At 48.4% G+C, this 14,750-nt stretch overlaps 1 protein-coding gene across 3 annotated transcripts in view; it reads left to right on the top strand.

Moving 5' to 3' along the window:
* Nucleotides 1–757: 757 nt before the first annotated feature.
* PGM1 (phosphoglucomutase 1) overlaps nucleotides 758–14,750 on the top strand; it is a 29,180-nt gene continuing 15,187 nt past the window's right edge. For all 3 annotated transcript variants that reach the window (XR_006168839.1, XM_042818971.1, XM_042818970.1), the window contains exons 1-7: nucleotides 758–1,041; nucleotides 10,772–10,934; nucleotides 11,309–11,455; nucleotides 12,164–12,289; nucleotides 12,530–12,720; nucleotides 12,952–13,106; nucleotides 13,635–13,750. Coding sequence is in view for 2 of the 3 variants with exons in the window: in XM_042818971.1 (XP_042674905.1) it covers nucleotides 796–1,041; nucleotides 10,772–10,934; nucleotides 11,309–11,455; nucleotides 12,164–12,289; nucleotides 12,530–12,720; nucleotides 12,952–13,106; nucleotides 13,635–13,750 (1,144 nt within the window). In the remaining variant the exon portion in view is untranslated. The remainder of the gene's footprint in view (nucleotides 1,042–10,771; nucleotides 10,935–11,308; nucleotides 11,456–12,163; nucleotides 12,290–12,529; nucleotides 12,721–12,951; nucleotides 13,107–13,634; nucleotides 13,751–14,750) is intronic.

Here is a 14,750-nt window from a genome sequence, read left to right on the forward strand (position 1 = left end):
TATTTGGTAACTTGCAGCCAGCCAGAAGGAACCCTGTAAACACTGCCTCAGGCAACGTGTGGATAATCAGGAGTTCCTGGTAGCATCTCTAAGAAGGAACTGGGAAATAGTGAAACACCTACATGTGCTGTAGGCAATACAGAGCAAGCACAGTTATTTGCATTATTTCTGTTTTTGCATTGGTGTCAGGCCTGGTAGATCTAGCGGGAATCCACGTGCTATTCCTATTGGACTTCAGGAAAGAAACATGTGCCAAGCTGAGTAATTGCTGCAAAAAGACTTGAAACGTGACCCAGCAATGGGGAGTGGAACCTTTTCCTTTTCAGATCTCACTGTTAAGAAGAGTTTCACCAGCTCTTTGAAGGGGAATATAGGCTAGTTGTTTTCCGTGGGAATTTCCATCTTTTCTGGCCAGGACAGTGGGGATCCCGGCTGTACCTGCAGAGTACTTCCAGTTTCCTTCAACTTCAGGTGCTGCCAAGGTAGGAAAACATTCTAGCTTCTACTTTTAAGGCAGAACACAGGTGTCGGCTCTCGCTGCTTCTTTCAACCGGCAGCCAGGAGGAAAAGGCAGCGCCTGCAGCAGCAGCAGCACTGCCTTCTACCGTTCTCTCGGCGCCTAGAACCAAAGTCCCGCTGCCCTCGGCGCCCTGACAGCCGCAGCCCGAGCCCCGCTGCGCCTTTAAGGGGCGGGCGGCGCGGAGCCGCGCGGGGCGGGGAGCGAACGGGGCCGGCTCCCCCGGCTCCCCCCGCGCCCGCCGCCGCCGCGCCCGGAACTCGCATCCCGGGCCGGCCATGGTGCACATCGAGACGGTGAAAACCAAGGCGTACGCCGACCAGAAACCCGGCACCAGCGGGCTGCGCAAACGCGTCACCGTTTTTCAAAACAATGCCCACTACGCCGAGAACTTCATCCAGAGCATCCTGGCCACCGTGCCGCCGGGAGAACGGCAAGAGGCCACGCTGGTGGTGGGGGGCGACGGCCGCTTCTACATGAAGGACGCCATTCAGATCATCGTCCGCATCGCCGCCGCCAACGGGGTACGCGGGGCCGGGGCGGCTCTCGGCGTGGCCTCGGGCCCGCGGGGCAGGAAATGCGGTGACAGCGTTACCTGCGGCTTCGTGAGCCTTCGGAACGCGCGGGCGGACGGTCTCGGGCCGGGGGGAATGGCTTCCGACTGAAGGAGGTCAGGTGTGGGGAGGAAGTTCTCCGCTCAGAGGGCAGCTCTGCTTCCAGAGCTGTGGGTGCCCCCTACCTGGAGGTGCCTGAGGCCGTGGGTGGGCCCTGGGCAGCCAGAGCTGGTGGGGGCTTTAAGTTCCCCTCCAATCCAACCATTCTGTAATCTAGGAGAACAGAGCTTGGAGAGGCTTTGACTCAGTGCTCTTTCTTACTGTGGGCCAGAGCTGTGTTTCGTACCCAGCAGCATACACTGCTGGTGAGTTGTGCTGGGTGGGCAGTGGGGTGCCTCCCCGTGCTGCTGAGAGCACAGCTGCATGGGTTTACCTGTGTCACAGCACTTGGTCAGCCTGGGGCTAGCCCAGCAGGGACAGCTGGGCTGGAGCTGGGTTGGAGAGTGAGGCCTTTCCTTCCCCTTGGCCTTCTGCAAGTGGAGAATGCCATCCTCTCCTGGGCCACCTGGCTCCTGCTTGTCAGCAGCAGGATTCCCTCCTTGCAGGGCTAGCAGAAGATGCTGAGTGGTTAGAGTCAGGCATTAGGATGGAACCTAACAATTACCTGCTTCAATTTCCCAGCAATAATCAGATCTGTAGTTATTAGGCTGAAGGGGAACACGACAAAGTGTGAGATCACTACTTCCTTATGGCACAAAGAAGCACATAACTGCCTTCTTGGACCACATAGAAGTTTGCTTTCAGTGATGCATGGTGACTGGTCAGCATTAGGTGTCTGTCCCATGTCCCTGAGCACCAGCTTTGCCGGGTGCACCTGTGAGTGATGGATGCTACAGGCTTTCCTGTTGGGAAAGGCACAGCCACAGTTCTATTTATTTATTCTAAGGAGAGTTGGAGCTGAAACATGCAGCCTGACAGCACCTTGGATGCCCGTGAATAAGCTGACTGGGAGGTCTGTTCACTGGGACAAAGCCTTGGTTTGTTTAGGCTCTCACCCTGGCGGGCTGTGGCAGCCTTCCAGGCAGTTCTGCACTCTGTACCTCAGTTCCAGCAGCAAGCAAGGGGCTGAAGGTGCACTGGGCTGGAACTGAGTGCTAATTGCTCATAGGCCTCCTCTCGCATCGTGCTGGTGCTCACGTATGTGCAGCATCACAGCACTGAGCTCTGCAGAGCAGGTCCTGGGTCTGCTGGCTGGTGGGCATTTGCTTTGTAGTGTTTCTACCGAACTGGTTCAGGGTGCTAGGAGAGAATTGTCTCTAAAGTGAGAAAAACCTTCTGGAAAGGCAAGAAAGGAAACAGGAAGCAGAGAGAGAAAAGAGTGGATGAATATTTGGGTTAAGAGCCAAGATGCTGGTGTACGGAGTGAGAAATTTTACTTGACAAGCTTTTCATTCTGAATCATTAATTTATAAAGCAAGCAAGTAGCTGTGGCCGTGGGAAGGATGTTAGGCTTTTTCAAGCAAAAATTGATAGGATGAAAAGCGATGGCCTCACATTGTGCCACAAGAGAGTCAGATTGGGTGTTAGGAGAAAACTTTTATCCAAGAGCGCTCAGCACTGCACAGCTGCCCAGGGCTGGGGGTCACCATCTCTGAGGGTGTTCAGAGCCATGGGGATGTGGCACTGTGGGACGTGGGCAGTGGGGGTGGAGTGGGATCAGGTTGGTGACTTTACAGTTTTTCCTACTTTACAGAGCTTTTCCAACTGTATTGATTCTCTGGTTCTCTGTTAGCCAACTTCTGATGCAGGTTCTTTCTGCCCTTGTGGCAAAACAGAAAGAGTGGTAAGGACTGTTTAATAAGTTAACAGTAGATGTAAATGTAAATTAGCATCCAGGAGGTACCATGATGTGCTCTCCAAAATGCAGAGCCTAAAGAAGCTTGATACAGTTGCTGGCTGAGTTGAATTGCACGGGCCTTAGTAAAACACAAGTGTGGCATTGCCAAACTTAAGAATGCCAGAACTGCCAGAGATGAGGTGGATGGAGAGTTTCTTTATTAAATGCAAAATGCCCATTTTTAGTAAGTTTCTATATATTTGCTGTCCTGTTTTGGAATAACTGGGGGATGCTTGCTTGGTTCCTGGTTTCTCTCTAATTAGGAATGCTGGTTCCCTGATAGCTAATGCAGTGCAGTTGAGTACAAGCCTACGAATATCCTGTTTCAACAGAATAAATGCGAGGTATCTGGCAGTCAGCCACCCTTCCAAGAGAAAGGTGAGCTATTCTGTGTAAGAAACCCAAAGTTCTCAGGAACCTGCTGCCACCTGTGTGCAGTGTGCTTTCTTGCACAGCAGTAGCTCATCCTTCTTTCTGGGCTTGGAGGGGTCTCCTGGTGCCAGCAGCCAGGTCTCAGTGCAAGGCTCAGGCTCCTCGTGGTGAGAAATAGTGAGGCATGTAGAGAAAACGCCACAGGTCGCTGTGCTGCACCGCTTTGTCTGCAGAAAGCAAAGAAATATGAAGATAAATCTGGGCTTACTGCCCTTTCTGACAGCTTCTCTGCCTGTTTCTGATCACCAAGGTGTGTTGTATGGGGATGCTTCTGCTTCTCTCAGCAGCCAACCCACAACTTGTGCCAAAGCAAGTGCTGGACGGCAGTATTTCTGGTCCTAGGGGAGAAAGAGGTGATGGCATCAGTGCTTAAAGTGGCTTTAAGATGCAGTGTGGTGGAGTGGTCCTTCAGGTGCCACAGGAGAAACCTGAGAACCACAGTTCATGGTTGTTAGTTTCACGAAGTAAAGAGTAAGGATGCTGAAGAGAGTTCTAGTTTTGTTTCCATCTGGAACAGTCACCATTCACCTAAATGCTGGTGTTGGAATAGCATCAACTCAGTTTGCACTTCTGTGGTTAAGAAGTGTTTATCCTATTTATAAGGTTGTGTTTATAAAAGCAAACTAACATAGGCTGTGTTGTTTTTGCCATTCTCAGTTGGCATCCAGCGTAGCCTCCTGCTTTGTTTTGGTCTGTTGTGCCAGGTTTCCTTTGTGTTATTCCCACTTAGTAAGCCTGACTTCTTAATTACATGAATAAAGCTTAAAAGCTCTTTTTGTCATCACCTGCCAGGGTAGAACTGTGGCTGTACTGTAGCTTTAAGTCAGAAGTGTGCACAAGTTACAGAACTGAGGTTGTAAATCTCTATCACATCACGTACCCAGCAGCAGGGTGGTTCACTAATGTTATCACCTGCTACTTAACAAGTTTATTGTGCCCTTGTTCCTTTGCAAAGTGAGATTTCAAAGTGCTGCAAATTGCTTGAAGGTGTTTTGAATGCTGGGCAGTGCTTTGCATGCTGAACTCTAACCTGGATTTGTTTCACTCCTGCAGGATAAACAGTGCTATACTAGAAATACTGCTCACCACCTTGCAAAGTTTGGTTTCCTGACTTGGCTGCTGTTAAGCTTTCTCCCCAGCTCAATTATGTCAGGGGAACCAAGCTCTTTATTTGCTTAATTTGGTAGCTCTGCTTCATTTCCTTTGTGTTCTTCTGCCACAGTTCCCTTTCTGTTGCTGCAGCCCCCATCTTGCTCTCACTTGTTTCTCCTACCTGGATTTTAAGTTGAAGGCTGTCAAGGCAGTGACGACGCTGTCCGAGCTCAGTGCCTTTTTGGAATGACTCCAGAAATTCCAGCTGAAGGGAAGAATTAGGGTGCTTTGAGTTAATCTTTGCAAATCCTGCAGACAGAGAGTTGAAATCCATACTAACAGGGGCTTAACAGTAATCTCCTGCAACTGTGGCCATAAGCAGACACCTTGGCTCTGGCTGTGCTGGTAAGGATCCTACAGAGCCTGATGCCTTTGTCCTGGTAAAGCTTGGGGTAGGGAGCTGAACTTAAGGGGCACTACCTCTGTGTCTTATGGCTGTGCTCCACCAGGAACAAGAGATATATTCCATGGGTTTGTGTTCTTTCCTCATGCTTCTCTCTGAACCTATCAGTGGAGTGATTAACGCTTCAAATGATGAACTGAAATATGTCACAGAAATAAAAAGAATTGTCCTAAGAAGGAGAAAAGCTAAAGGGGCAAAAGGAATCAAAATGTGGATGTTATCTGGACATTTACAGCCATAGTTCGAGCTGCTGACATATGAAGCGTCAGCTCTGCAGAACTGAGGATGAGAATAGGTCACAAAGACTGTTGGCTGTGTCCTGCAATTGTCCAGAAAAGCAAACACCATTCTGACATTTTCGGATAGTGTTGCTGTAAGTGAAACCCAGGAAAAGAAGTCTTGCAGGAACGTGGTGCCTGCTGTGGGGTACTGCCCCATCCCACGGATGGGAAGCGAGCTGTTGTTTGCAGCAGGGGAAGGGCAGCTGGTTGCCACAGGCAGGTGTGGGCATGCTGCAGGGAGCTGACCTTTGGATGGAAGGTTTCTCAATCGTGATTGTTGCTACGTGCTCCTATTGTGGCAAAGGGGATCAGCCCCTATCTGCGTGGCAAACCTGGAGCCTTCTGTGGAGTCCAGAGCAGCCCTGCAGGTGATAGCTCCATCCCTAGCTCTGCAGAGCTTCTTTCTCACATATCTGCTTTTTGCCACCCACCTGGCTGCTCTCCTGGTCCTCGTTGGGGTGCAGTGTAATTATGGAGCAATGCAGGAAGGGAGCAGGAAGGAGTTAGGGAAATGTCTTTTCTGTTCTAAAGGAAAGCCATGAAATAACTGCAAAATATCCTTTTTGGCTTTTGCATTGTGTGCGTGTCCCCTCCTCCCCCTCTTTTTCTTTCTTGATGTCACATACAAGACTGAGTGGGATGAGAGAAGGTGGTGTCACAGCTCATATGGGGACAGGGGATGGGGTAGGGGTCAGCAACACCAAGTCCAGGGAGGAGTTGCATGCTCCGATGTTTTGCTGAAATTCAGGTTCTCTCAAAATAGTCTTGTTTGTCTTTTTATCATTAACCAAAGTCAATACTTCATAGCTTTGACTCTGCTTTTGCATGCCAAAAGTGAATGGGAACCTATGTGAGCAGATGGCTCTGCTCTGGCAGGTTGGCTGTTTGGAGGGGAAACATGGAATTGGAGACTTATGAAGTGTGACCACAAGGGAAAGCTAAGGAAATTGGGAAATTGGGATTATTTCCTGTAGAAAAGAGAGGATACTGTGAGCTTCTGTGTTAAAGGATTATTATGATGTGCAAGAAAGTGTCAGAAGGAGGATTATGATTGGTTTGTTCTCTGACAGCTCAGGAGGGCTTAAGCTGCGTGGAGAGAGAGGTAGGACAGACTGCAGGAAGATGCTTCTGACTGTTCTGGCGCCACACCTGGAGACAGAGATTTCAAGAACAGGCTGCAGGGGCTTTCTGAAGGGTGCCTAGGGGATGTGTGATCCCACACCAGCTTTGGGGAGGGCTCAGAGGACCTGCTGAATTCCTTTCCATCCTGTGAGTGATTGCAGGTGTCCGAGCAAAGACTCCCAGGTGATGAATCGAATGAGTCTTTCCCTCCCCAGGGCTGAGGTCTGCCTCTTGAGTCTTTTACCCTTCTGGGTCTCCTGGTAAGCATGCAGACACCGGCCTAACAGTCCTGGCTGACCCATTGCTGGTGTTGTAGTTTGTCCCAAACAGTGACGTAGGTGTTGAAGGAAAACCCTGGGATTGGGTGAGTGCTCCAAAGACAAGCTCCACAGATATGCCACTTCTGTCCCTGTGCTTTGCATGTACTGCCTCACAGCTGGATTCTGTAGTTTGTTTGAAGTAATGTATTTCTTTTTATGTATCTTAGCACGGCAAGTGACTTATTGCCTTCCTCCCTATGCTGAGTTTGGTTCCTCTGCTCCACAAGTGCAAACTTCACTAGCTCTTCATCCAGCTAATGTGTGGGCATCTGCTCAGGGAGGAGGAGGTGTGCCTGGCATTTTGTGGCACAAAGAGTTTGGCTGGGGGAAAGTGCCCACAGGCTTTTCCCTGCCAGGAGGGCTCGTTCTGGGAGCTGGGCTTTGTTTTCTGCACCACTAGAGGGAAACCTCCTCCTTTGCATTGAAATGGAGGCGCTGCAGCTGCAGGATGCTGGAACAGCACGAAGACATACGGGTAATACACACATGGATGGTTGCTGGCTGCATGGCACAGGCAGTCTTGCTGTTGGAATAAAGTAAAGATTGTCGTAAGAAAATCTGTCAGTGTTTGGAGCCAAACAGTCAGGAAACAGTCCTGTGGGAGCCCCCACAAAGCGTCACAGTTCAGCTGTGTACACAACTCCTTTTCTCCTCCCCTCCTTAAGTATGGAACAAAATGAGTCACTAGGAAGTGTAGGGTCCTTCGTTATCCAGAAATATCTGTGAATTCTGCCAGCAGCTTGGACAGAGGACTCTAAGTGTCATTAAAAGGGAGACCACGGTTTCAATCCAGCATTTGAGACTGAGGGAGGTGATGCCTCAATAACTGCTTGAATTTGGATCTCTGGTGGGTGCAAGCTTTTCCAAAATTAATGACTTTGTCATAAGCCGTGTTCTAATTTGAAAGCCTGGGTTTTTTTCTAATAACTTTTGTCATGCACAGTGCCCAGGGTAGGACTCGTGCTGGTATTCAGTTGAAAGCATCTCTTTAGCAGTGTTTTAGCTGCTAATGGATTTCTCTTAGGTTGTGCATTGCAGACGATGTCCCGTTATTTGGGGGTAGCTGGCGCCGGAGCTGTCAGGATGTCAGGGTGGGACTCGTGTAAGCAAAGTGTGGGTAACAGATCCGTTGCCTTCCATTTTAAGAGTGACCTTTAGCTTGCTGGAGGCTGCAAAATGCTGCCGTGCCTGTGGGAGGCTTTTCCTCCAGGGCCACGCAGATCTGCTGGGCTGGCAAAAACGCTGTGCAGCGCATCGGTGTGCGTGAGCCGGTGCTGAGCTGCGGACGGAGGGCAGGCGGACGGACGGCGCCGGCGGTGATAGCACAGAATGGTGAAGGGCCGTGCCTGGAGGGAGCAGAAGGTGGAGGAGGAGGCAGAAATCACCTTTTGCTGAGTGCTGGGAGAGCAGCGTGGGGTCGTGTGTTCTTTGTGACATTGATCCTCCACGGCAAGTGCAGAGAAACATCTTCAGTTACAGGAGCCGTGTTCAGCTCAACGTTCAAGGAGCTATTTTTGGGTGCTCGGCAGCTCTGCTGAGCTTCTGTCCAGTAGGTGTGCCATTGCTGGTGTCAAGACTGACACGTTTTTTAAAAAATTATTCTTTTTCTTTTGTATTTAATCGTAGTTTACTTCTTAAATGCATTTATTTGAAGAAAGAACATGGAAGCTGGTCCTCTGCCTCTGCTGACTGTGCCAACAGCTCCTTACAATGATCAGAAACCAGGAACCAGCGGATTACGGAAGAAGACCTATTATTTTGAATCCAAAATGAACTATTTGCAGAACTTTATCCAGAGTATATTTTTTTCTATAGACCTCAGAGATCGACAAGGATCTTCTATGGTAGTTGGAGGTGATGGAAGGTACCTTAATAAGGCTGCAGTGGAACTGATAGTCCAAATGGCTGCTGCCAACGGGGTTGGTAAATGCTATATGACTAAATTCCTGTGGTTGTATAGCTGATAAATGCAGAAAACCAAACCAAATTTGTCAGTGGGAGATTGAATTTTCCCATAGATTTTACTCAATTGCTAACAGAAAACATTTCAATGGAAAATCATACTGAAATTACTGTTAGTTACTGTTAAAAGAAAGCTAGCACTGGGTGGAAACCTGTACAGCGATTTCTGGTTGTGTGGGAAGCAGGTGAGCCAGGGCTGTTTGCAGCAGAGCATGGCTCAAGCACCGCAGTGCTCTTGGGCACTGGGGCTGTATCTGTGTTTCCTGTTGCTTTTGAAGAAGAAAAGGCTTTGCTGTCTGTTCTGTGTTTCCTAATGCAGAGCAAAACTTTACACTGAGAGATCTGGCTTATGGGAATGTGTTTGACAGGAAAGCTTATCCGATCACAACAGGGTGATTTGTAATAAGCAATTGAATAAGAAGAGAGAGAGATATATTTTTCTAAATCAAAATGTTTTCCAGCTGGAAAAGAAAAATCCTCTGGCATTGCAAATTAATGTGTTCCTCTTAAGTCAGTGTATGGGCTGAGTCAAAGAGCTGGAAGACATGCACAAAGCAAGAGCCAGGCCTGCTGCCTGGGCTTCTCCGCACCAGGACAGGTTTCCTGTTGGTGAAGATGAGATTAAGCTGATCTGCATCAGCTGAGACTTCTCTGTTGCATTTCTTTCCAGCATTGTGTCCCGTGCCTGGTTGAAAACAAGTTTTGCTGTTGAGTTTGGTATTTTTTGTTAGTTATTTTTAAGTAGTCTGGCTAAAGCGTGTGACTTTGTTAATCAGTTCTGTGCTAATCTTGCTCTGTAGAGTAGGAGGGATGAGTCTGAGGTTGTGTTCCACTATAAAAAGCCACAAGGGAGGGCATGCATGTCGTAGTTTGGATGTGCAGAAGTGTCTGTCGGCATGTGGCAGAGACAGGTGCTGTCACCTCTGCAGATGTGGGATCAGCAGGATTTCCGAGCAGCACCGAGCGCGTTCCCTGTGCCAAGTGTGGAAAGCATGGTTTTGGGGGTGAAGAACATCAGGAGCATCAGTCTGTGTCATTGGGGTGTGGAGGGGACCCGTGGGAGGTCCTTGCTGCTGAAACAAAGCATGAAGCAAAGAGAAAGCCAAACCTACATAGATCAGGCTGCTACAAATTCGACGTATGGCACAATGCATCCTGTGATCTAGGTAGTTGGTGCTGTAAGGGCAGCAATACCCTGACCAGCTGGTAGAAGGGCTCTCACACCTCACACTGGGTTTCTAAGCTGCTGTTTCAGGTCTGTGCCCATGGCTTGCTGGAGACTGGGCGTCTCAGCTTCCTACTTTCCTGGCAGCTGTGGGGCTTAGTGCCCAGCAGTGCCACAGCCAGGAATGGCAGCCATCCCACAGAGCCAGCTTAGCACGTGTGGGGGATTCAGGCTGGGCAGGCTGGCTTTTGTCTTCTGGTTCCTCTTGCCTTTGAATGAAATTCCTCCTCTTTTCTCAGCTGTATTCACAGTCTAATCTCCTTGGCTGATGGAGAGTGGTCTGGTGTATTTTTAAATCTCTATCACCTCATTTGGGGGCTATGGTGAGGGGCATGTTCTCCTAGAAAAACATTTATCTTCAGTTTTACTATGTGGACCCCAGCAACTGAATTTTGATTACCTTGTGCTGCTTAGCACGTTGCTCTGGATTTAATCTCAGTGATATTACCAAATTTATGGGAGGGAGGTGCGTTACCCGCTGAGAGTAAGAGAATCTGCATGTGGTCCCATGGGAGCAGTGATGATGATGGACTTTTGTTTTGCTTTGGCTTCTCTCAGTCCCATTGTGTCTTTTGAAAGCAGTGTTCGAGACCACAGGCAAAGGTTTTTTTTTGTTTCATTTAGATGCCTCTGGAAAGCTCTGCTCTTCAGTGCAGGATGCCATTTCCAGTGCTCATAAACGAGAATGCTAAAAAGGCATGGCAGAGCAGGGTCAGATGCTGATCTTCTAGTGATATAGCAGAGAGCTTGCAGCCTCTCAGGTTCAAAATGTTTGCTTCAGGACCTCTGCCATCCAGGTGCCCCTGACGAGGCCCTGCTTCACCTGTTGCTGTTGGGGTGTTTGGTGCTTTGGCTGTATTCAGAATTTGAGTCTCAAAGTAGTTTGTTCTGCCCTTTGATTTTCAGATTGGCCGTTTGGTCATCGGGCAGCACGGCATTCTCTCCACCCCAGCAGTGTCCTGCATCATCAGGAAAATCAAAGCCATCGGTGGCATCATTCTGACAGCAAGCCACAATCCTGGTGGGCCCCATGGAGATTTTGGGATTAAATTCAATACGGCCAATGGAGGTAAAGTTGCTTAGTTGATTCTTGTTTGCTTTGTTTCTGCTTGACTTGCCTTGTGTTGGCAACAAAGAACCCAATTTAATTGTTTTAACATCGCAGAAGTTCAGTGAGTGGCCTGAGCAGTGGGTTTCCCTGAACATGGAATTGGTGTGGTTAGAGGTGGCAGGGACCTCTAGGTTCATCTGGTCCAACCCCTGCTCCAGCAGTGACACCTAGAGCAGCTTGCTTGAGACCACATCCACAGTAATCAATTTGCTCACTGGTATTCTCTCCCAGCGAGGCATTCCGAGCCCCAGGCCTGCTGATCTACCTCTGCATTGCTCTTTCCTCACGCTCTGTTTCTTTAACTTCTTCCCCTTGCCCATTATATCTTGTAGGTCCTGCTCCAGAAGGAATCACAGACAAAATTTTCCAAATTAGCAAAAAAATTGAAGAGTATGCAATCTGCCCGGATCTCAAGGTGGACCTGGGTACCATTGGAAAACAGCAGTTTGATTTGGAGAACAAATTTAAACCCTTTACAGGTAAATGACTGCTCTTCCCCTTGAGAAGTTTCCTTTCAGGTGAAGCTGGCATGGGCCTCCGTAGGACAGGGACGCTTGGTGCTCTGAAGGGCATGTGGTCTGACCTTCCCTTCTCATCTATTGGATAATCCAAGCAAGAATATCTGTCCTGGTCATCATGGATTTATTTATTTTATTTTTTGCCTTCATCTCACCTTGTCTAGATATTTTAATTGTATTGTTTCTGTTCACTCATCCCATTAGTTGCAAAGGTGCAGATTTTAAGGCTGTCAGGTGCACAATTCATGCTGATGTTGGTGGAGATTGGAAGTCTGTTTTTATATGCATTTTTGTTCCCTCTAATCCCACTCTACACATAACTGGAGTGGAGTGGAAACTTCTCAAAGGATGTTTGGGGAGCTGAGGCTGTGGCTGGGGGCTGTGACTAGCAGAGAACTGGGGAAGATGTTTGTCTTCAGGATTTTGTTGGTCTGTTTGGTCAGTAATCCCATTAGCAGTGGCAGCCCATAACCAAATGTTTCTTAATACAGGAATATTATCATCATCTTTGTGAAATGATTCTATGGGATGCTTAAAGGCTCTGTGCTGAGCCCTGGCCCTTTGCACTGAGGACTGTCAGCACAGTGGCTCACGTACTGAAATTGCTTTTCTGCATAGAGTTCAGATTGTCTGAGTTAGTTTCTCTCTGTTTTTTTGTTTTTTTCCCAGTGGAAATTGTGGATTCTGTAGAAGCTTATGCAAGTATGCTGAGGAACATCTTTGACTTCAATGCATTAAAGGAACTGCTTTCGGGGAAAAACCACCTCAAGATTCGCATTGATGCAATGCATGGAGGTATGGGTGGGCTTGGCTCTGCTGGTCTGTAGGGTTCTGCCTCCTACTTCCCAGAGAAGGCTTTTCCTCACTTTTTTGTTACTGATGTTTGAGAGCAATAAGTCCTGCTGTGCTGCTGGATTGCTGTGAATCAGACATGCAGTTTGTCGTCTTGTCATTCTGATGCCTCAGTGTACTTGAGGCGTAAGTCATTCTTTACCCTGTGCTTGATTCCTTTCTTCCCACATTTTCCTATGGCAGTTGTGGGCCCTTATGTGAAGAAGATCCTGTGTGAGGAGCTGGGAGCACCAGCAAACTCTGCTGTGAACTGCACCCCACTGGAGGACTTTGGTGGCCACCATCCCGACCCCAACCTGACCTATGCTGCTGATCTGGTCCAGACCATGAAGACAGGAGAGTACGACTTTGGAGCTGCCTTTGATGGAGATGGGGTAAATGGGCTGCTCTGTGTTCATCTTTTTGCCCCTGATGTAGAAGGGAGGATGTTGGCTGAGGAGGATGAATGTGAAGGCTTTGTTCTCCTCTCCCTTCTTAGCTGCACATGGATGAGAACCACTCGATGCAGATCACAACTGTTGGCAGTAGTTGACTAATGTGTAAATAGTGAAGTCCAAACTGTATTTAAATGGCTCTAAAGGTTATGTTTCTCTTGTCTTCGTCAGGACCGCAACATGATTCTTGGCAAGCACGGCTTCTTTGTGAACCCCTCTGACTCCGTTGCTGTCATCGCTGCCAACATTCTCAGTATCCCTTACTTCCAGCAGACCGGGGTCCGTGGCTTTGCCCGCAGCATGCCCACCAGCGGGGCTCTCGACAGGTAGCACCTACCTCTGCACAGTGCCCTGACAAGGCAGCAGCTGTCCTTTTTCTGTGCCTGACACGTGTCCGTAGTGGGGAGAGTTCTGGGGTCACTGAAACGTAACGCATTAAATTCGGTTTGAGGGCATGGCAGAGCTGGGTTCTGCTCTTGGCTCTCTTTTGTCTATATGGATATGGTCCACCCCCTCTCCCCTCCCCACTTTGTGTTTTTTAAATTTTAATTTTAATCTGATAATCTATTTGTGAAATGCTTTGACATCTACAACTGCAAATCAATTTAGAAGAGCTGTATATACATATATATATTTATCTTTAGTTGTTCTTCCCAACAACCTCCTAAAAGGTAACACCAGGATAAAATGCTGCATTGCTGTACAAAGAGCAACTCTTAATAAAGCAGAGACGCAATCTGCTTTTAGTGTTGCCCCTCAGGAGATGTGTGGTAACTGCTGGGGCTCCTGCTGCAGTGTTTCACATGGGTGCACTAAGCCCAGCTGTGTGTGACGTAGCCTTCTTGCCTTCTAAGGGTGGCCCACGCGACAAAGATTGCTTTGTATGAGACTCCTACTGGCTGGAAGTTCTTTGGAAACTTGATGGATGCAAACAAACTGTCTCTGTGTGGAGAGGAAAGTTTTGGTACTGGTAAGTGGGTGTTCCTGATCTCACTAATGGAGGCACTAGTCCTCTTCGTAGTTCTTTACTGTGCTGGCCTACTTGGGGTTTATCTTTCACGTGAGGTTAATACTTCTAAAATCATTGAACAAAAAAGCTTACAAGCATCCCTAGTGAAAGCATACACAGTGCTCAGAGTTCTGTCAGGCAAAAGAATCCCTGGTGAAAGCATACACAGTGCTCAGAGTTCTGTCAGGTAAAAGCTCATTCTCTTTCCAGAATGCATAAGGAGATATGCAGGAAGTCTAAGGGCCTCTTTACTAGCCCGGTCATTGAGTCTATGGGGATTAAGTGCAGCGTTAAATGTATTTTTCAACTCTTGGTGGCCAGGAAAACCTTCTAAATGTTTTCATTTCTGGAAAGAAATATGGTTTGGAGCATGCAGTTTTATTAGGGGAGGTTTCAGGTCACTATTAAATCTCCGAGCTTAATAGGGCCCTCATTTTCCTGTTCTAAAAACAAGGTATGATTTATAAAGTTTAAATTAACACTTGCCTTTGAACAGTCGGAGCGAGTGATTGGGTTACTGAGAAACAAAGCGAGCATCTTTAGGAATTTACCAGGGGTGCAGCGTGATGCATGGCTGTTATTGGTGCAGGCTCTGCACCCTGCCTGCAACGTGCGGTGCTGTGTGGCTGCTAGGCTGCAGCCTGGTTGCCTCGTGGCGTCTGCCCACCGTTCTGGGCTTTGTCTGGCCTGGGTTGTCCTTAAGATCTTGTTCTTCCATTGTGTGTAGTGCTCAGGGGCAGCCAGAGGTGCAGGGCTTGGGGAGATCATATTTTAGCCTGCTTTAAGGTGTTTCATGGAGCAGGAGTGGCTTCAAATACCAGACATGAAGTGCTTTGTGGATCCCTGTCACAAAGTGTTACCACCTGAGCTTTTTGGTAGCTGAGGACATGGCACTGCAGACTAGCTGAAAGCTGGTTGCCGTGAGGCTGAAGAAGTCACCGGGGCAAAACTTTTGCAGGCA

The sequence above is a fragment of the Centrocercus urophasianus genome, unplaced genomic scaffold (genome assembly GCF_019232065.1).
Source record: "Centrocercus urophasianus isolate 14NV4802_14NV808 unplaced genomic scaffold, USGS_Curo_1.0 seq_18, whole genome shotgun sequence".
In the NCBI taxonomy this organism is placed as follows: Eukaryota; Metazoa; Chordata; class Aves; order Galliformes; family Phasianidae; genus Centrocercus; species Centrocercus urophasianus.